This window comes from Papaver somniferum, chromosome 6, assembly GCF_003573695.1.
Source record: "Papaver somniferum cultivar HN1 chromosome 6, ASM357369v1, whole genome shotgun sequence".
Lineage (NCBI taxonomy): Eukaryota > Viridiplantae > Streptophyta > Magnoliopsida > Ranunculales > Papaveraceae > Papaver > Papaver somniferum.
The window spans coordinates 120247713-120269858 of record NC_039363.1 but is presented as its reverse complement, the minus strand read 5'-3'; the positions used below and the strand labels follow the sequence as shown (position 1 = coordinate 120269858).

Below are 22146 nucleotides of genomic sequence, written 5' to 3'. Positions count from 1 at the left end.
TCTGCAAGAAATTACATCAATAAGTGACAAACAATGAGTAAGAGAAAATAACAAATCAGAATTTTACAAACAATGAGTAGAGAAAATACCTGAAACATCTTCGGCATCATCAGTTCCTAAGGTGTTTGGATCAAGATCAACCGGTGTCCGTAACCAGCTTTGCGTGAAAATCAACGCCTCAACTGTCTTAGGCAGCAGTGAACTTCGATAAGGATCAATAACGCGCCTTCCAGTACTAAAGGCAGACTCTGAGGAAACAGAAGAGACTGGTATGGCTAGTATATCTCTCGCCATGTGTGATAATACATGATACCTTGTACTATTAGTCCTCCACCAACCTAAAATATCAAACTGAACACCGGTAGGGATAATTCTCGGTTCACGTTTCTCCTCTAAATATAACTCCAACTCAGTTCTCCCCTCAACATTGTCATCCTCCTCATCTTCTCTTGCTCTCTCTGCTATAAGACTAGCATACGCGGAATCTTCATCATCAGTAACCCCAGAAGATTGAGTAACATTATCACCATCACTTGCTACACTAGACATGTTTTCATCATTTGCATAGAGACACTTGTACTCTTCGAAAAGTTCTTGAAAATCAGTTCTCACATAAGTCGATAAGTGTTTACGTAATGACAGACCCGTGATATCTAAAGAATCAAGAATAAAATTTAAACCTTTCATTTTCTCACGCGGATCAAGCAAAACAGCAATGAACATGAGAGTGTTCATTTTCTCATATTCTCCCCAATATTTTTTAAACTTTTCTAGCATTTTAGTACCCGTACCAGAGAGAAATGGATCTGAACTTTTTACCCATGTGTTCATTGTTCTATGAATGACACTTACGTTAAACAAGAACTCATGTGAAGTAACACGTGTACAGTAAGAAAACTTGACAGTCAAATCATAGAATAACTTTAAAAATTTCCCAAATGATCTTGCATTGGCCCAATCTTCCATATATGGAGCATGTATAGTACGCGGAGGAGGGGCCTTCTTCTTTCCTTTGTTATGAGTTTTCTATCCAGAATTGGTATCAGTTGCAGGGCTACAAGATTCTTCCATGTCGACATCATCACCAGCACCAGTAGAAGTAGAAAATATAGGAGGGATGGATCTTTCGTTGAAACAAAACTTCTTTTTGAAAGCCTTATCATCCCGTGCTAGCCTTTCAAAAGCTTTCTGATATCTACAAGCAGCTTCCAACATCATGTAAGTGGAATTCCATCTGGTCTCCACATCTAAAACTAAACCTCTTTTGCAATCTAACTTTTCTTGTCTAACACAATCCATGAACTTACTCAACCTAGCAGGAGATTCCGTCACATACTTCACCACTGCCCTTATTCTCTTACCAACCATGTGATACTCTCCCAAGCCAGCATTCACAACAAGTGCAAGAACATGAGCAACACATCTAACGTGCATAAACTTAGTATTCAATACACCATTTGAACTAACCACTTGCTCCTTTAAATGACCATCCTCCCTTAGATAATCAATAGCTAAATCATTTGCACTAATGTTGTCAAGCGTAATAGTAAAAACCCCAGGAAGTTCCCAATCTAACAAACATTCCTCTAACATCTTCCCAATTACCTCACCTGAATGACCTAAAATTTGGAAAAAGTTGATTACCAGTTTGTGCAGCTTCCAATATTTATCAATTAAATGAGCAGTTACAACCATGTAGCTTTTATTTTGGGAATTTGAGGTCCATGTGTCAGTGGTGAGACAAACTCTCACATTGTTTGCCTTGAAGTAGTTCTTCATCTTCTCTTTTTCAGCTTCATAAAAATTTAATACACCCCACGAAATGGTCATACGAGAAGGGACCTTGTATCTGGATTCAAGTACCCTACAAAGTTCCTTGAACCCTTCTCCTTCAACCACTCTAAATGGTTGCTCATCTAAAATCACAAATAAAATCACTGCCTTTGTACATGCATCTTGATTAAAAGTTACCGCAACCAATTTTCCTTCTTCTCCTAGCCTAGCCGGTTGAAAATCAAGAGTTTGCTGTCCTTTTTCCTCCTTGGGCTTCTGCTTACATATCTTCAAATGATTATTCATACCACCTTTCCCATACTTGGTACCCTGAGGTGCAATTTTCGTCTTACAGTGGCGACATTTTGCATATTTCGAAGGCTTGGGTTCCATATCAAAGTGGTTCCACACATCAAAACGTTTTTTTCCCTTTGGTTCTGTCACTTCTGTGTCATCTTCAGTTGCATCTTCAGGGGTTTTACGCTTATTGCTATGTGTTTCTGTCACTTCTATGCTAGCTTCAGTTGCATCTCCATCTGCACTAGCATCTCCAGCAGCACTAGCATCTTTAGCAGAACTTGCACCTCCAACTGAACTTGCATTACGTGGAGGTCGAGGTGGACGCTTACTAGAAGAAACAGAGGCAGTAGGTGTTGAACTGGATCCTCGCATTGTCAAAAATCAAGTCTGCAATATGATAAACCATATATTTATGTTAATCGTAATTTATATCAATACATAGTTCATGTATCAAAGTATATGAAGCTTATTCTTATCCACCTTATAAAATCTTAACATGTTTCCGTAACCATAATTAATCATAAAAATCATAGTTTCATAGAATTCAGACTATTCAGCCTAAGTGCCATTTGCACATATATGTCTGGTTAACTTACTTCAAAATATCTAAAATGTATGGTTAAACATAATTATTCAGTAATCAAAACATTGGAATTGGGAGCTGGGACTCAAGAATTTTTCAGACAAATCAATCACTTCTTAGTAGATGTAAACATCATGTAGGAAAGTGACTAGAAAGCACAATGACATCAAGCAGGAGATAGATCCACAACATAGGTCAATATAGATGCCTGTCCTGTTGTCGGTTAGGGTATCATTTCCCTTCTAATAATGGTGAAACGTCTTTGGGACTCAGAATTTCTTGAAAGTTATGCCGACCATGAAGGATACTGGTTGTAATATAAGCAACAGATGCAAACCCTAATCGAGCTGGGGAACGCAAATTATATTATTAAAAGACATGGAATTATGATCACTTCATGTCATGATATGAACCATTTTTTTTTTTGTTAAATTGAAGTGTACCTATCTCCAACTTGCAAGGAAAGCATCGTCCAAGGCTTGTAGGTCGTAGAAATATAGTGTGCCCAAGCAATGTAATAAGAGTACTAAATTTTACAATTCATCCTTTACAATTCTATCTAGAACAAGTCAAGAACACTTAACAAAGTTCTCTTTCTACCCACATCATGATAGTAGAACCTGAAGATAATCTACATCTATCCAAATCTGAAACACAACATCCCTCCATTTAACCGTTCTACATTGACTAATTCAGCTCACTCCATAAACCAATAGTTGACTAACTGAATACCTTGCTCAGTAGTTAAATTTCATGCTTCAAACAAGCAACTAGCTAAGTTGCACTAAACTCAAAAAGTACCCTAGTTTTGATAAGGAAAAACGAGGGGGGTATTTATATAATGCTTCCAATTACCACTAGCCTTATTACATGCTTACACACACAAAATAACAGAACTGGATGAAACCTACTTGTAGTGGTGACAATGAATTCATCTGTGTAATTGCTTTTTAGAACTAAACAATAGAAATTCACTCATACATATATAAAGCTTGACCATTCTCAACACTTCATAGAGCTAACAGATCATACAGTTGAGCTACATGAATAAACTATTGAAAATTTTAACCCCAAAAACAAACATTCAATTTGAATTAACACATTCAATCTGAATTAACTTGTAAAATTTATTAAAAATTAAGCAAAACCCACTGTGTAAATCAACCTAAATGACCTTAATTTGAAATCCCCAATTTTTTTCAATTTTACAAACCCTAATATCATAATTAAAGTCATAATATCAAAATCATTTCAAATGATACACACAAATACACAATCACAATACTTCTATCAAAATTAGTTCAAATGATACACACAATACCTTTTTCAATTTTTGGTCTCTTCTACAGTTCTACTCCAGCTTCGTTCAACTGATTAGTGATTAGGACTTCGATAGATTTGTTACTTATCAAACTAGAAGAAGAAGAAGAAGAAGAAGAAGAAGTAAAACTAGAAGGTGATGGTGGGACTTCGATAGGTTTTAGGCTTTGGTTTTCCGTTTTTGGGAAGACTCAGTCGTAAGGAAGAACGAAAGAAGAGAAGATTTTGGGAAGACTCAGTCGAGTGAAGTAAGTTATTAGGGTTAAATATCCCCATCCACGGCCTAAAATCATTTAATCCTATGGTCACTATTAATCGGTTAACCAATTGGTTGTTGGTTCGGTTTTGAGATAAAACCTAAACCGAAACCGATACTGTCGGTTATCTGAAACTGACAACCATTAATGAACCATAAGAATATGGTTATGGTTCGGTTCCGTTAAAAATCTTCGGTTTCAGTTTTCGATTATGGTTCGGTTTTGTGCAGCCCTAGGACTCATGACCCCATTGAAGAGTAGCTTCATATTCGACCTTCCCAATAGATAATGGGAGTTCATTCATAATCTTCCCTATAAGACTTTTCTCACACTGTTTAATTCCTTTGCTTAACTTGATATGTGGATATCTTATGACTCTTCGGACATTATCATCATTATTCAAGTTATTCGAATTAATTTTTCCAATCAACTCAGAGACTTCACCATAAGAGATTATCCGATATTTTGAAAGAAGATATTAAGATGCAAAGGATGAAAGTGATGATGAAAGAATTACTAACCTAATTTATTTTTATACTGGATTTGCATGATTTTCCTGTGCAACATGAAATTTTGCTCATGGAAATTTCGACATGTTTAAATTGATTCGGGCCTTTTCCGATTAGTGTCCCTTGACGGAGTTTGCAATGAGCAGGATTTCAGAATTCTGGCAGCATCTTCCGAAATTCACGTTGTGTATTGACATCTTTGTAGTGGAATCCATTAAAACCTTTGGAGATTGGACCAACGTCTTGAACATGGAACCTTTGATGACAGAAGACCAGTGAACACACTAACTGTTGTTCGTGGAAGAAAAGACAATTCACATTAAATTATGAAAACCGATATCAGAAAGCAAATTAAAAGTAAAGAGATGATACATTGAGACTAGAAAACGACAATGGAATTTAATTTGGAAACATGCAGAGAAAGAATGTAAGAACTCGTCATATCTTCAGCTTCCATGGCCACATTTGTCTCCTTCATCTCTTTAGACCATTGGATGGATATATTTACTATTGTTCAGATTCCATGAGTCCATGTGTCCGGGATATTCTCTATTCCTGCAAAATCAAAAGCCACTAGAGCAATATAGATATTTTGGGAATTAGGATGCTTAAGGATGCATACTTTAATAGTAGTATGAAAAATCCCTCTCCCGTTGGATGAGAAATTCTTATTCTGGATATTGTTTTTTTTTCCCGTAGTGCATGTTGTTCGGAATGTGATTATGGAGACAGTGAACTTTGTGATAATCACAATGACTTTGTTTGATTTTTATGACAGTCTGATGTGCATCCATCTTTGTTTTATTAAAGATGAAGTCACATCTAGCAACATCCAGTAGCTTGGTAGTTATCCCATGTAATCCGTTGGTATTTTTGTTGAGCCAATCTCCAAACTTATAGAAATTTTGAGATTCAACTTGGTTTGGTCCAGATTGAATCGGTTTTGCAAGCATGCTTGGATCTAATTTTTTGGACGTCATTTAATATAGGGAGCTGATGCATATCATATGCATGTTTAACAGTCGATTATAGGGAGACGATACATGTCATATGATGTGTAACTGCCGCTTACACGTGTCATATGCATGTCTAACTTCCGGTTACGCATGCATATGATATGTGTAACTGCGGCTTACAAATGCCATATGCATGTGTAACTGCCGATTACACATGCCTATGAAACTAGTAGGTTAATAATTTTATTCATTTCATGCAGTAAAGTTTGCCTATGTATGAACTTTGTCCAAGTTTTTTTTAGTTGGTTTACTTTTTTCAAATGCCTTAACTATCGATTGGAAATGGGGTCAATGTAGTGCTTGCCGTTTTTGCATTGGTCGGGAGGATGCAGTGAGCATATTTCCACACAAAATTTGTATAGCCAAGGATGCATCCTGTTTCCAAAAATTTCTCTAATCAACACTTATAGCATCATTTTTGTATTTTGGTGCTATTTTTGGATTCCATAGAATTTGATCATCTTCCTCTGGTAGGATGCATATGTTAAGGATAGCTAGAGCTTCCTCTTGAGAAAACCATTCATTTATCTTGTTGATGTCTTACTTCCTTCTATCACCTATGATATGGTTGACAAGCATCAAGTCTTCTGGCAGAGTCAGCTGTTTGTTGATTTGGATATTTGAGTTACAAATTCATTTGGCATCCCATTTACTAATGTAGTTACCATTTCGAACGTTCCATTTGCTACATTTCTGAAAGTTTCCGATTATTTCCATAATATCTTTCCAGATCCATGAGTCCCTTATATTTGGTGTAATATTCATGTTCAATATATTCCCGTCTTTGAAATAAATTTCAGATATGATGTGGTATCAAAGATAGTTTTTGTCTCGTGTCACTCTCACCTTATTTTTGGGATCATAGAGTTGTTGAATAGATCCATGTTTATCAAACTTAAACCTCCTAGGTCCTTTGGTTTGAGGATGGAGTCTCAAGCTTTTGAAAAACAACCTTTTGGGTTATCGGTATCTTTTATCTAGAAAAAATCTCTTTGAGTTCTATTAATTCCTAACAAGTATGCTTTGGAAGTTTGAAACAATTCATCAGATATATGCAAGATGTTGAGGTAACAATACTGATGAAAGTAGTTCTGCCTACCAGGTTTAAATGTTTTTTTATTTCTTTCTAGCCCGCCAGTTTATGCCTGAGTTTATGCCCGAGCTTGTCCACACAGGGTTTAAAAGAGGTGATCTTGCTTCCGTTGGTAAATAAAGGGGATTCCAGATTTTTCTCATTGATATCAATCATTTGCGCTCCTATAAATGAGCTTATTTGGATGTCCAAATCTTAATAGTATTCTTGCTGAAAAAATACCAGATTTGTTGAAATAAATAGTTGGCATGAGGTGCTGCTGAAGATCTTGAAGATGTCTACTAGGCTTAGATTCAACAATATTGTTACAAAAGACCATGCAATCATCAGGAAAAAAAAGTGATCGATGGAAGGAAACTCTTACAAATTTTGATACCAGTAAGTCAGTTACAGGACCAATACCTCAGCATGACCTCCCCGAGATATCTTGTTTAATTGGGTCATGTAAAAAATAAGACATAGTACTTGTTCTTCGGTTCTCTTAAAAATGGGAATGGTTTCCTCTCTTGGATGAAGCTCGTTCAGCTGTTAAGGGGTTTTTCACATACAAGACGTCCTTGTAGGCTGCATATGGGGGAAGATCGAGAGCTTCCTTAGATATTTTCCATCCTCATGAATCTTTGATATCAAGCTCTCTAGGGAAGAAAAATTGGCCTGTGCATATCAACCAAAGAACAAAATGATTCAGGACTGAGAGTTATGAGTGAAACGCCAAACGGGTGGAAGATAACAAAAAGAATCTGTTCCATTTCCAAAATTTTGTCATCAAAACCTCCAGGAGCTAAAATGAATTAGGTATGGATGCTAAGATGTGTAAGTGAAACCCATGGTGAGCAGTAAACTGAATAAAACCCTGCGTATTGACTATGGTTCCAGGTTGTAAAGTAATGGACTGACCTATTACACTCCTAATATATAGAAAATAGATATGTATGGCAATACGTCAGTACCTCTGGTCGTATATAGCCAACAATGGCAAGACGTAGTTCTTCCCCATAGAAATCCTCATTGAAATAATGAAACAGCCAAGGTTCCTACGGAAGTAACACATTATGCTATGTGAGGAATTCAGGATATCCAACAAGGACTAAACAGGACCACTTGGTAACTGGTATTGACTCCAAAAGGCTCAGTATTGAAGAGAGAAAGAAAGAGAGAGATCTTGTAAACACTTAACTTTGTGCAAAGCTCAAACTATGTACAGGTCCGAAGTACATGGAATAGCAAAATAAGTGAGTGATGCGACAAAATATATGTCATGTGCATGCTCATGTAGACATGCGGTACTGAAATATGTCATGCACTCATGCTCATGCAATACTGAAATATGAGGTGATGAACATAAATGTTAGAAGAATAGAAAGAGAACGATGATCAGAAAACACTATTATACGGAGTTTTCACACAAGCGCAAAAATCAGCAAAAACTTTTGATCTATAAGTAGAAGTTAAGCTTGACTCTTGGAAAGCTCTTGACCCATTCTTAATGATAACAGAGTGTTCTACGCTCAAAGAAACCAAATTTCCTGAAAGCTAAAGTAAACCCATGCTAAATAAATTCAGAATGTCCAAGTCCAACACCAAGCAGAAGCTAAGCTACAACTATGAATCTTGAAAAACTGTTTTAAAGTCTAACAAGCAAATTATCAAACATGTGCTAAATTCTTCTGAATAGGTAGACATGAGATATTGGAAGTAAAACTTTACTTTCCCAAGAAGAAATCGCTTACCAGCATTATACCTGGCGAATTCGAGCATCTAGCTATGTGTTGTTGAAGTGAGCGAAACCGGTAGTAAGAATCCAACAGATATTCAAATTTTGAACTTTCAGCTTTAAGGGAAAAATCATGTTTGAAAATAAGCCTAGCTCGAAAAAAATTACGACCAATTCATGATTGATGCTAGCTTAATATCATAAAATATTTAGTCATATATCTGCAGAATTTAATTTCCATAATCTTTGAAAATTCTAGCCAAAATCAATAAGAACAAGTTGATTCATCAGAAGATAAAAAGAACTTAAGATGTTCAGAACAAACCAAAGGAAGGAACATATCTTAGATTGTTACATTTGAAACCAAGCTGGTGGAAGCCAGAGCGACTGTGAACACCCTGAATTAGACTCTAGAGGACCAATACTGCCATTATAAAACTTAAATACGCCAATGTCAGCGGCAAACACACCATCTTTTTCAGTGCTTGTGAAAACGGATTTATCTCTATAGTATATGCAATTTCCTTTACATCCTGAAAAATCAGGAGCTGAGGCAGAAAATGAGCAATTGTAACTTGAAAACAAAACATGATCATCCAAGATTTTCCACAGTTCGACCGAGTGCTGCAAGTCTTAATTTAGCTTGCGAACTTCTAAATAGACTGTAGACTCTGAAATATACAGATCACTCTGCGCAACAAGAGGGCCATCATTGTGATCAGTATCGGTGCTTAGATATTTGTCGACCATTAACAGTTCTCCATCTGATTCCAGAAAATACTTCAAGCAACCACCAAACACAGGATATGCAAGTTCTGATATGATTATCGAAGGGTTAAAACAACAGCTCTTCCGTCGGTATGCACTGAATAGGATCCATCTTTGTAACATATAACATCATAAGGAGATGTACATTTATCACTTACAGTCCCAAGTTCATCGCTCTGAAGATGACTAATTTTCCTGACAAGCGTATGTTCATGATCACATAATCATAGCCAACACTCCAAGGAGGATTAAACCTTTTTTTTTCTCTTTTCTTTTTATTGCAAACTAGTTAAACTTGAATAATTACAATGGACCCGTACTAAACGATAAGATAAATAAAGAGGAAATGTGGATTTCATACCCCTTTAGCAGCCATAATAGCTCTCTTCAATTCCTCTCCCACATCATCTGTCGAACTCTCAGAACCATTGTTCTTTTCGTCTCCACCATTCTTCTTATTTCTCCACTGCTCAAACCCAGGTGTAGACGGCGAGGATGAAGATACCACTTTTTTGCTAGCACTTTCACTTCCTCTGCGATTCTTCAATACCGAACCTCCCAAATTCAATTCCTCAACACTCTCCTTCAACATTCTATTCTCTCTTTTCAAACCCTCAACTTCATTTCGCATCCAAAAACACAATCCTTTCAACACTTCCAAATCACCCTCACCCTCATCCTTATTCCTCTTCTTCTGAGAATTCACTTCCCCCTTCTCCTCAACCCGCTCCACCGCAATCTTATCAACAGTTAAAAAAGGCATCTTTTGCTTCTGGCCAAAATCTGGCGGAAAATTCACTCCCCATCGAAATTTAACAACAGCCTTTTTAGTAATAGGCAAAAGGGTTTTTGCCCTAACTTCAACACCAGAGAAAACCCCATCTCCACCATTACGAAATTCAGTCAATTCTTTCCAAACCAATGGCCGCTCTAACATAACACCAATATCATCAGTGAAATGATTTTTTTCATCATTTTCTTTAGTGAAGGAAGGGGTTTTAGGGTTAGGGTTAGTTAAAGGAGCAGAAACAGCAGTTTTTTTTAATGAAAAGTCGCCAAATTGGGGTTTGATTTGAAGGAAAAAACTAGGATTAGGGTTACCAAAAAGATTGAACTGAGCAGACATGATAAGAGGTGAATTTTGAGGAGAACCAAAGAAACCCACACCTGATTTTAAAGAGATTGAAAATGGGGTTTGAGTTGTTGATGATATGTTAGGCGAGTAAGAGAATTTGAGAGACGGACCATTGATTGAATTAGTACGAATACCAAATGAAAGATCTGATGAATCTCCTGCTGTGATTATTGATAGAAATGGAAACCCTAATACACTAATCGGGATTTTTGCTCTCAAAAGTGGATTTTGATATTGAGATTTTGGATTAATTTCCGTTTGGTTTTGTGGTTGGGTTAGAGTTGGCTGCTTTTGATCTTCTCGGAGTTTCAGTGATGCCTTCATCTCTCACTCGCTCTTAGGTTTTTCTCTGATAAGCTGCTTCACTGTCTCGAGTTCGGACTTCGGCGTGCAAACTCGAGTTTTAACTATTGGCTTGTTGTTGTGGCCAGCTAAAGTCAAAGGTTATAGGAGACAACGTAATTTTACGGATAAAGAAAGTGATAAGATTGTACTAACCGTGCACCTGAGAAGTCGTTGATGAAAAATTGAAAATATTTAGGGTAATTGATATGGGAATGTCCAAATGAAAAACTTTGTTGAGACAGGTTGATGGCAAAATGCGTTTTTTTCATTATGGGAAAAGAAGTAGATGGCTGAACATTAAACGCGTGTGTCAATTGAAAACGCTGGGGTTTTACGGGCGATCTAACTATACGCGTTGGCTTGTGACGCAAAACTGCTAATGGCTAGTTTTTCAAATTTAAAAACAACCATTTTTTTTCAAAATTATCTATATAAATTACCATCTTCTTCAAACAATTCACTGCCAGCGTATGTTGCATAACCGCTAATGGCTAGTTTTTCAAATTTAAAAACAACCATTTTTTTTCAAAATTATCTAATATAAATTACCATCTTCTTCAAACAATTCACTCACACCAAAATTCACTTTTCTTGAATTTTCTATTCTAAATCTATTCCAATTTTTAGTTTGATTATTGGTGAGATGGCTGAAAATGCGATCACATTTTTTTGCGATGCAAAACTTGAAGCTGCTGTCTCTAAGATAAGTGGAAGTTTTAAAAAGATTGAAAATTGTAAGAAGGAAGTGCAAGTTTTTGAAGTTGCTCCAAGAAAATGTTCCGCTAAAAGGCAAAGAAGAGCTCCATTTTTGAAAGTTAACAACAAAAAATTCAAAAAAAAAAGGAGAAACTTTCAAAGAGCGCGTTGAATGGAAGATACGTCAAATAAAGATAAACAGGAGGTCAAAGCTTGTACTTGATTTTTATTGAAGTTGTTTAGTACTTTTTATTATTGTCTAAGTTTATATCTTATATGAATTGGCACTAATATCAATGAATGAAAATATTTAGAACTTAAAATAGATTTCCACTTCAGATTGACCGATATTATTACATTTTAATAAACGACAACAAACCCAAATTAAACCACATCAAATCCAGCGACATTATTTCTATATAATTCATAGCATTCAAAATGCTTAAACTATCTTCCGGTTTCTCCAGTAAACTTGGTTAGAGCGATGGTTTTCCGTAAAACAGATAAACAACAAGTTAAGACATTTATGATGCAGTTGATCAGTGAGGACAAAGGTAAGATGCTCACCAGTTCTTCGTTGGATAATCCAAAATTGCTACGGTGAACCATCCACAAAACTTTTGTATAATGTTTGACATCATTAATGATAAATGAAAATCTTAGTTCTAGGATCTTACTGGTTCTTATGGTGTCGCTCCGAGACGCTACAAAATGTTCCAACACTCTTTCCCAGAAATAGTCATTGTTCATTAGTCTCATCATACAATGTAACAACATCGAACAAGAGTAACATCTTTTTTCTATTGTAAAGACCGGGAGAGGCATTCGAGTGCAGTAACGATGTGATTGAGATGGACCATCTTTAAGAATGTGGAAACACGCTTCGTAAAGAAAAGTTTTACCGTGAGCTTCCTCCCAATTATCAAGAGTTGTTTGGATCACTTCAGCTTCAGTTACACCGATGAACTTTTCTCGATTAATTTCCCTTACTAGAGAAAGAAATGGCTGGACTGCAAGCCTAATATATTGAAAAAGAGCATACAATCGACGAGCATCTCGGTTTCCCGGGTTCCCCGTCAGTGAGACGAATATTGTAAAAATGTTCTCCCAAAAAGAAATTTCTTGAAATCCCATACCAACGATTACCCTATGAAAAAAATATGCTTTGCATATAGTTATATCCTCTTCTTCAATAAAGTTGGGACCACGAATTCTAGCAGACATTTCTGAAAAGTGAGAGAGATTAAGAGTTTTAGAAAGAAAGAAGAAGATGTGAATTTGGAGATAAGAAAAATGGAATTTATAGGGTAAGAAAGAAAATCGAGCCGTTGTAAATTCAGTTGTTGGCGTTTGTAGTAAAACCGCGCGGCTTTACCATGACCGCCCGTTTGAATTACCAACGACTATTTTTTTTTTGTTATAAATGCAGCACTAGGTTTGATTCTCAACCAAACCAACAGATTTCTTTCAAGACAATAACATCCACCATGTTTTCTAAAGACAAAGCGAAGCAAATATTATGTGTCGAAGTAAAAGAGGTTTGTCCATTCTGTTTTGTGGATAACCACAGTCTTATGCAATGCCCTTGGATGTATTCAAAGTGTCTGTGGGAAGGTTGTTCATGCATCAGAATGGTGATTGAATCACAACCGGAAAAGCTTAGTGTTTGCAATTTCAAGATACCAACTGTCTAGAGGAACCACATATGCTAGATGATGCTATCAAGGTTAAAGAAGAATAAGAAAAGTTTGCAACACTTTGCAAAAACTTCAAACTTAAATCCAAATTGAAGAAGAAGTTATTACACTGCAAGCATTGTGGAGATGGAGATCATGGATACAAACATTGTCCATAGAGAAACAGTTGATGCTCAAAGCCCGATTGCAGGACTTTTATGCATTTGTGCACTTCTACTGAAGAAGACACATATGGAAGGCATTTCTGGAAGTGTTCTAGGTGTTTTTGGGTGGAGTGGGATGATTAAAGTTGAAGGACAAATCAATTAACTATGGTATTATGATATTTAGTTTGGTGTTTATTTTGCGTTATTATGATTATCTAAACCAAACATGTGGATGTCTTCACATTTGCACCATCAATATCATAAATAAAAACATACTGCATTGGATTAAACAACTACATCATACATGAGAATAAAGAAAATACATTAGATTAAAACAACTACTACATAGGCGCCAATTCTCTTACGGTGGTGGAATTCCTAGGACGATATAGGGACCGTATTTGTTGAGCACCCTAAGAATGTTGAAACAAGCTTGCAAGTCGAAAGGACGTCCGTCGTGAGATACTTCCCACATTTCTTGTGTTCCGGGTTCCACTTCATTTACAGCTTCACCGTTGAGTTTGTTTTTGTGATTGTGCACTAGTACATATAGGAATTCCAATACATGACAACTAATTACACTAAAACGATGCGACAATCCGTGAAAATCACGCCCATAAATGTTCCCCGTTTCAGCGGCGAACATTGTATGAACTTTCTCCCAGAAACACAACGTCGATTCGGCTATATTCTTATTGGCAGCATGTTTTGTGTGAAAAACAAAGGCTCTACAAATAGCTAAATCCTCTTGTTGAGTGTATCTAACACCATGAACTCTGGGAGGCATTTTTGTAGATAATTTGAGAGTGAAGAGATTTACAATGTGTAGAATGTGTGAATTTTGAGTTGAAATGAGGAGTATTTATAAAACTCAAAATTCTAGCCGTTGGATGACAAGATTTTTCAGTCGTCCAGATGTATCCCTTGGCGGTTTTGGGTCGCATGCTGGAGGATTAACTTCAAACGCTGTCATTGAAGGAAAAACTGGAGGTTTTAGAACACACGCAAACATTTGTGGTTTACACGCCAGCATATTCGCTACAACCGCCCGGTTTTCCATCAAGCGCGGATCTGTTCTTTCGTCTCACTCAACAAACCAATAATTTTGTTAGTTTTCCCATCCGTTTTTCATGTTTGTTGAGTCTATAGTGGGAGCAAAATGAACAAACTTGTAGTTTTTTGAGTCCATAGGAACTGCTCTTACGGAAAAGTTATTTACAAGGCGTTGCATCCGGTGAATTCCTATCACCTCTTCACCCCTCCTTCCGAAGGATATCTGGTTTAATTTGGGATCGCGTGATATAGTAGTACTGTAATTTCACATCTCTTTTTTGCAGATGACTGATTACTCTTCATTTTCTTTTAATAAGAAAAATAAGTAAAGCTTATGTCGAATATATGGTTTGAAGTTCATGACATAAGGAAACTAGATTGGATGTTGTGAGTTTTGCCTATTAGATTTAGATTAGCTAAAGCAAAAGAAATCATGTTGGGTATGTCATCATCGTTTCCTTGATAGGGTACATGGTAGTATACTGGGAACCTTTCTTGAACAACATCTTGACAAAGAGATTTGAAGTTTCTGAGAATTGTCATATCTTCGTTTATTTATTTTATTATTTATTTTATTTTTTGAGCAAAGAAGGAGAATTTATTGCAAAACAAAAGAATTACAAAGACTTAAGACTTACTAGACTAACAAGACAAAAAAAGACTCTAAGAGTCATTCTCTAGAGACAGAACTTGGCTAATAACATGAAGAGGTTCATTCCACCAAGTTTTAAACCTAATACTTGTCCTTAGCATATTTTGCAAGCTTATCAGCTGCAAGGTTACATGATCTTTTTTGGAAAATAATATTAAAAGACACATTACAAGACATACAACTTTTAAGGGTTTCCTGGCATTCAGGTAAAATGTTCTGATCTTCCTATTTAAAACTTTCAACAGAGGCATTAAAACACTCGACTACGTACCTATTATCTCCTTCAAAAATAACTTGGCTATGGTTCAGATCCTTGATCCAATTTAAAGCTTTAAGAAGCACCAATAATTCAACTTGATTTACATCCCTGGATCTAGATGAGAATGCCATTTCCGCCAATAATCTCCTTATCCAATCACGAACAATCAAGGTAAAGCCAGCATTAGTCATTTAAGAAATAAAAAAAGTATCAATGTTTGTTTTAATCTAGTCAACAGGCGGTTTTTTCCATTTTTCCACATGATTAATGCAATGCCTGAGTGGGCAAGAATCCTGATTATGCATGAAGTTTAAGTAATTCCTAATTATGTGCACAATACTACTAGGACGATGTTGTTTGTTTTTAAAAAAACTCTTTCAGTTTCCATATTTTCCATAGTGTGCAAGCTGCAATATTTTTCAGATGTTTATTGGAAGGCATCTTCAAGAGAGTCTTTGCCAGATAACCAAGACTATTGATCCAATTCTTCAAAGATAATTGTCTTGATTTTGAGTATTGTAGATCAGCTAAAACCCCAAGCCATATCACATCTGTGAAGTGACGTTTGATGAACAAATGTATGTTTGACTCTTATTCTTGATTGCAGAAAGGAGATAGATTACTCTTATCTTTTTTGTATCTGCTGATTCTTTGGTTAACATGAAGAATATCCAAACAACATTTCCATAAAAAATGTTGCACTTTATATGGAAATTCCATGTACCACAATTTGAACCAATTAGCCTCTTTAATTTGAGTGGAGTTATTATTGTGATTTTGCTGCCTTACTAGCTCTTTGTAAGTGGAGTTGGTTGTAAAGTTTCCACACTTAGTTAAGGACCATCTTAACTTTTTTTTTCCACTCATAGGAATTCTTGTATTTGAGATTTTTTGCACCTGAGAATGACCGAAACTGATGTTAAGATTTTGAAAATCTCAGACTTTGTTCTTGTTATCAATGAATTCTGAAACTCTTGAATTCTCATTTGTATTGACTTGAGAGTTGCAGTTTCTTGAACTTGAATCATCTGAGCCTTGAAACCGTCCGTGTTTGTGAGATTTAATAGTATTGCCATCTCAAACTTCCCATATATAATTATTCTTGACCACTTGAGACCTGTTTCTTAAAAGTATCATCAGTTAAAAGATCTTTCCCTTAGAAATACGAATTTGAGCTCACTTAGAGTTAGGTTCATTAATCAATCTCCAAGCCAGTTTAGTAAGAAAGAAATATTGAATAATTTTGAATCTTTAATCCCAAGACCTCTGAATCTCTTTGGGTTACAAACTTTAGACCAAGCTATAGGATTAGCTCCTTTGATATTTTTTTTTGTTGCACCAGAAATAGTTTCTGAGAATTCTGTTTATTTTTGCATGAGTAATATCAAGAGCCTCAAAAATACGCATTTGATAATTAGTTGTGGTACTTACAGAAGATTCGATTAAGATGGTTCTACCTGCTTGAGAAGTAAGCTGACCATGCCAAGTTTAAAGTTTGTGTTGCATATTCTCCACATTGTTATAAAAAAAATTCTTTGCTTCTTGGAGTCTGCAACTGAGTACCCAAATATTTTTCCTTCTTCTCCATTGGTTTCATCTGTAGCATATTAGATATATGCTCACAAGCCTCCTTACTAAGATTCTTGCTAAAAAAATACACTTGACTTCTCAAGATTCACCATTTGCCCCGGAGAAGAAGTAAATCTGTGAATAATTTCTTTGGAATTAATGATTAGTGATAGATCTTCCATTAGCTTTTGTAAACAAGATGCAGTCATCTGCAAATAAGAGATAAGAAACTGCTGGTACGACAGGTTGAATCTTCTTTTCATGAACTGTATTTGTTAATATTCTGTTGAAACCCTCCATACAAAGAATTAAAAAATATGGTGATATAGAATCCCCTTGCATGAGTCCTCTAGTAGGAGAGAAGAAATCCATTGGTGTCCCATTCACTAGAATAAAATAATTAACTGTACTTATGCAAGTATTAATGAGTTGACACAATTTATGAGAAAATCCTAAATGAATCATAATTTGATGCAGAAAATCTCATTCCATTCTATTGGAAGCTTTTTCCATGTCTAGCTTCACTCCTACCACCCATTGAAAATCTTTTGTGTGCTTCATATAATGCATGATTTCGTCAGCTATGATTACATTATCTTGGATATTCCTACCAGGTACATATGCTGACTGCCAAGGGGATATTATTTTGGTAAAGAGGTTTCAGTCTAGAGGCTAGAATTTTGGTGATGAGTTTGTAAATGATATTGCATAAGCTTATTGGTCTTAGATCCCGAGGTTTAGTAACAACCTCTTTTTTTTGGAATCAAGACTTGAAAAGTTTCATTGATTTGTGGAGGAAACTGACATGTGCTGAAGAAATTTTGCATTAAAAGAATAAATTCCTTGCCAATAATGTCCCAAGTCTGTTGAAAAAACCTGCCTGATACCCATAAGGACCGGTGAAGCCCAATAATCAATACTGAAGATTGCATTCTTGATTTCTTCTGCTGAAGGAATTTTAAGCAGATCTTGATTTTCTCTCTCAGTAATGTAAGGAGTTATCAGGTCCATTATGCTTGAATCAATGGTGATCTATTGAGGAGTAAATATTGTTGAAGTGACTTGACAAAAGAACTTGTATTTCTTTTTATTATTCACCTATTCTCCTTTCTCATTCATGATTGTGTCTATATTATTTCTTCTTCTTCTAAAATTGATTTTTGAGTGAAAATATTTGTTATTTCTGTCCTCTTTTTTGATGATGTTTTTCTTGCTTGCTGATATAGAACATATGCTTTCTTATCATACCAAGAACTCAATTTTCCTTCAATGGATTTGATTAAAACAACATTGTTAGAGCACTGCTCGGTCGAACTCGCAAGCGTTGCTATCTCAAGCTTGTTTGTTGGTCGGTTTTCAGCCGACGCAAAAATAATTTAAGTTCTTTCACTTCACAATTATAAATAATAGTATAGTTATAAGAACAGATTCGTTCCACAGGAGATATGGGTTGTTATTCGTATTTGAAAACTTAAGTAACCTGGGGGGATTTTTGATTTGAATCTAAAATAATTAAACTAATAATAATATCAAAGAATGAATAAAGAGAATCAATAAGTTGAGATTACTGGTTAAGGGTTCATCATCAATCATAATACATGCATTTCGACCAAAACTGATGTTGTCACTCAATCATTCATTATCAAAAGTCCCAAAGTACCCCATCGAGAGGATACTCCGGTAAATTCCTTATATCATCACATACCATAACGATGAATATGTGAATACTACTCAGCGAACAACCTAATGCAACATGCTAATAGATTTAATCCTCCAAGAGCCTTAAGTTCTATGAATTAGACTAATCTATGCAATAGAAATACTACGAGTAAACTATTTAATATAGGTCAAGCTTCTACTTGCAATCACACAAAAGTTTTGAATACAATTGGTAATCACAATATGCTACTTATGACAAGGTTTATCAACAATTACGTATCTCAAAACCCTAGTCTAGCTATAGATATGTATTCATGGTCATTTAGTAACGCTCCTAAACAAACAATCATACAATCATACGCGATAATAAATTGTAGAACAAGACAATAATTTGATTGAGATAACAAAACCAATATATTAATTTATTATCCGACTACATCCTTAACCAATATGGAGTATTTAGATACTCATGGATATCTTAAAATCCATGAAAAATAATATGAAGAAAAAGAAAGCAAACCTTAGGTTCAATCATGGTGATCGAATGCCAAAATTGCCAAACCCTAGCTCTTCTCTTCTTCCCTCCAAAAGTATATGATAATTGATCATCCCAATCTCTCCTATAAGTAGAATATAAGAGTATATGTGCCCTCAATCACGTGCAACACCGGTTGCCAAAACTCTGCCAAACTCGTGTAACATAACAAAACCCACGTCCAACAGCCTTCATGGGCTTCACGGAACAGTAAGGCCTAGCCCAAAATCCTTTTTGTTTGTTAATTCAACTGTCAGTTCCGAGGAACTGTCAGTGTATCCTCATTGTTATTTCGCGGAGACGAACAACTCCGTGAGTTTTATTTTCCCCTGAGTTTTCCTTTTTATCCCGTTAGATTCCCTGACGCTCAGGTAGTCGTGAAAATATAAAACATCTGGATTTTTTTGTTTCCTGCCAAAAACTCACATATACCAGGCCCTCCGTGAATTCTTAAACTCCCTGACGTTTTCAAACTCGAGCTTCCCCTTCATCGTCAACAATGGCAGTCGTGATCACTCACCATCAGCTTCCCTTGATCGCTGCCATTATCCTTCTGTTACTGCCATGATCATCACCAACGTGATCAACAGCTCAACTCCATCTTGAACTTCTCCTCTGCAAGTCATTATCATCAAGAGTCGTCACCAGCATCAGTCCCTGTTCTTCCCGAGCTTAACTCCATCTTCTCTTCTCGTCTGCCAACTCCTCAATATCCTCTTCACCATACAGCAACTGTATCTCTCTCAATGACTGCATTTCCGTCATCCATCCTTCACAGCGAGCCCCTTCTTCTCGTCTCATGAGAATCACCAGCACCATTAAACACCAAGCCATCCACCGGCAGCAACAAGTTCCACCGTCGAATATGATCATCAACATTAACCTCCAACTCCATTAACAACAACCTTAACTCGCAGCCATCATCAACTTCCGTTCATTATTACAGCCAGCGTCCCCTCCTGCTCGAGCTCTCCATCTTCCCTGATCTCAGTCAATAATTCCAACTCGAGCCTGGCTCATTCACAGCTCCGTCGACCTGCAGTCGAGTTTTCTTGTCCATCGGTACCCATATTCCGTTTACAGGTGAAGACGCTGCTCTTATAATTAGCATTCAACTGTCAGTCTGACAGTTCAGTTTTCTTTTGAAGTGTGTCCGCCCCTTAACATATGCTGGAGTGGCAATAGTAATTCTGTGCTCTTGTAATCTTTTTGCAACTTTGTCTTGCTTAAATTGCGCTCAACTTTCTCATATGAAGTCGGAATGACTCCATCCTTTCGCTATTAGCTTCGTCTTTTCGTCCTCTTCAACGTGATGCGAAGAAATCTCGAATTTGAACGAGTTCCCTTTTGGTTAAGATCACCCAAAACACCAAAGAAACTCAAAAGCAACCGAAATCAAAGCATAATGATATAAAAACTACCAATAAAGCAAAGCATTTAAGTACCAAACTAGTGGAAATAATGCACCTATCATTTGTCAAGTTTAGTTGCCAAAACTATAAGTCTTGATTTCTAGTCTACTTATAGCTAAGTCTCGGACTAGGATAGAAAGTGTAGTTGATCTCTAGACTCCACGGCGTTCATCATGCAAAGACGGAGAACTACTCAAGGAACTGGTGTATCTCCATTGACAAAAAGGTATATGGAGACTTGAGCTTATCTATCACTCAAAAGTCTATCCACTCTATCTCCTATCTTGAGACAAAAGTCGTATTGCTATATAGACTTCGATTATACACATTTGTTATTTCGAGTAGAGTTTATCTCGCTTATCTATTTCTCGAAATCTGTGTTGGTAAGCTTTCGCTTTGTCCAAGTTCATCTTCACTCGTGACGAAACTCATGTTAGTTATTTGAATCTCTTGAAAATCGCTTTGATGAAAAATAGTGTGTGAATAACCACTATATAACATCCTCTAAGAATGTTATAATGATTGAAATGAGAGTTTAGGATATACAACCATGTTTGGATATAAACATTGTATGAGAACTCATACTTGTGTAAGTCCAAAATCCTTGAACCAAAGTATGCGTACTTTGCTTGTTCAGGATGACCGGAGCTAAGTTCGCGTACCCGTACGCGTACTGTCAGAAGTTCACATCCCGTGAATTTCTGCTCGAGTTTGTGAACTGAAAACAAGCTTAGTCCGGGTACTTAAGTATGCGTACTTAAGTGGGTTATTTTCTAAAAACAGTTTAAATTCGCGAACTAAGACATTTATAAATTAAGGAATGCAATCTTTGCAAACCGTGGCTATAATGTTCATGAATCGATTCGAGAGAATCAAAACTGTTTTTCTTCGATTGTGTCTTGTATACTTCTATGAGATATAAGCAATTGAAAAACTCTCTAACTAGTTCATTTGAGTCATTTGAACTAGTTGTGGTGAAGATGAATAAGGTTGATATGAAAGTGCTCATATGGCTAACCATTGGTTAACTATTGTTAGACCAACTAGGTGTACACGTTTAGGTACGGTTACTCAAACCTAAATGAAGTTACATTTCATTTGTGTATAACAAGCTAATTTCGATCTAACTGTTGAAATATATTATCTTGAATCTAATCATGTTTTCATCTAAAGGTGAATATTGAATGCTTTGTTACCAAGGTATCGTTGATTGCAAACCCTGATTTGGAGACTATGTAAAGGAGAACTCTAGCAACTGGGAAACCTAATACCCACACCTCCCGTATGATACTAGTTGTATAAGCTAGATTCGATTCTCCTTTAACCTTAGGTTTCTATCGAGACCCTGTAGGTTAAAGACTTGAAGACTTCATTGAGATTGTGAATCCAGACCCAACTATTTTCTCTGTAGTTGCGTGATCTGATCTTGATGTTTCTATCGTGATTAAGTACAATCATAAGATTGGCTTGAGATTAATTTTTCTAATAGACAAAATAGAAAGTAGTCACAAACATCTTCGTCTCATCGTTTGTGATTCCACAATATCTTGTTTCGCTAGTCGTTTAAGGTTATTGTGAGGTGATTGATATTTCTAGGCTGTTCTTCGGGAATATAAGTCCGGTATATCAATTGGTTCCTGTTTACCTTGATTTAT

At 36.2% G+C, this 22146-nt stretch overlaps 1 protein-coding gene across 1 annotated transcript; it reads right to left on the bottom strand.

Moving 5' to 3' along the window:
• Nucleotides 1–9688: 9688 nt before the first annotated feature.
• On the bottom strand, nucleotides 9689–10792 carry LOC113291390. The gene has a single exon (XM_026540927.1). The coding sequence runs from the start codon at nucleotides 10790–10792 to the stop codon at nucleotides 9689–9691; it is 1104 nt and encodes a 367-aa protein (XP_026396712.1).
• Nucleotides 10793–22146: the final 11354 nt, after the last annotated feature.

Coding starts and splice junctions, on each gene's coding strand:
- LOC113291390 (XM_026540927.1), bottom strand. CDS start 10,792: ATGAAGGCATCACTGAAACTCCGAGAAGATCAAAAGCAGCCAACTCTA.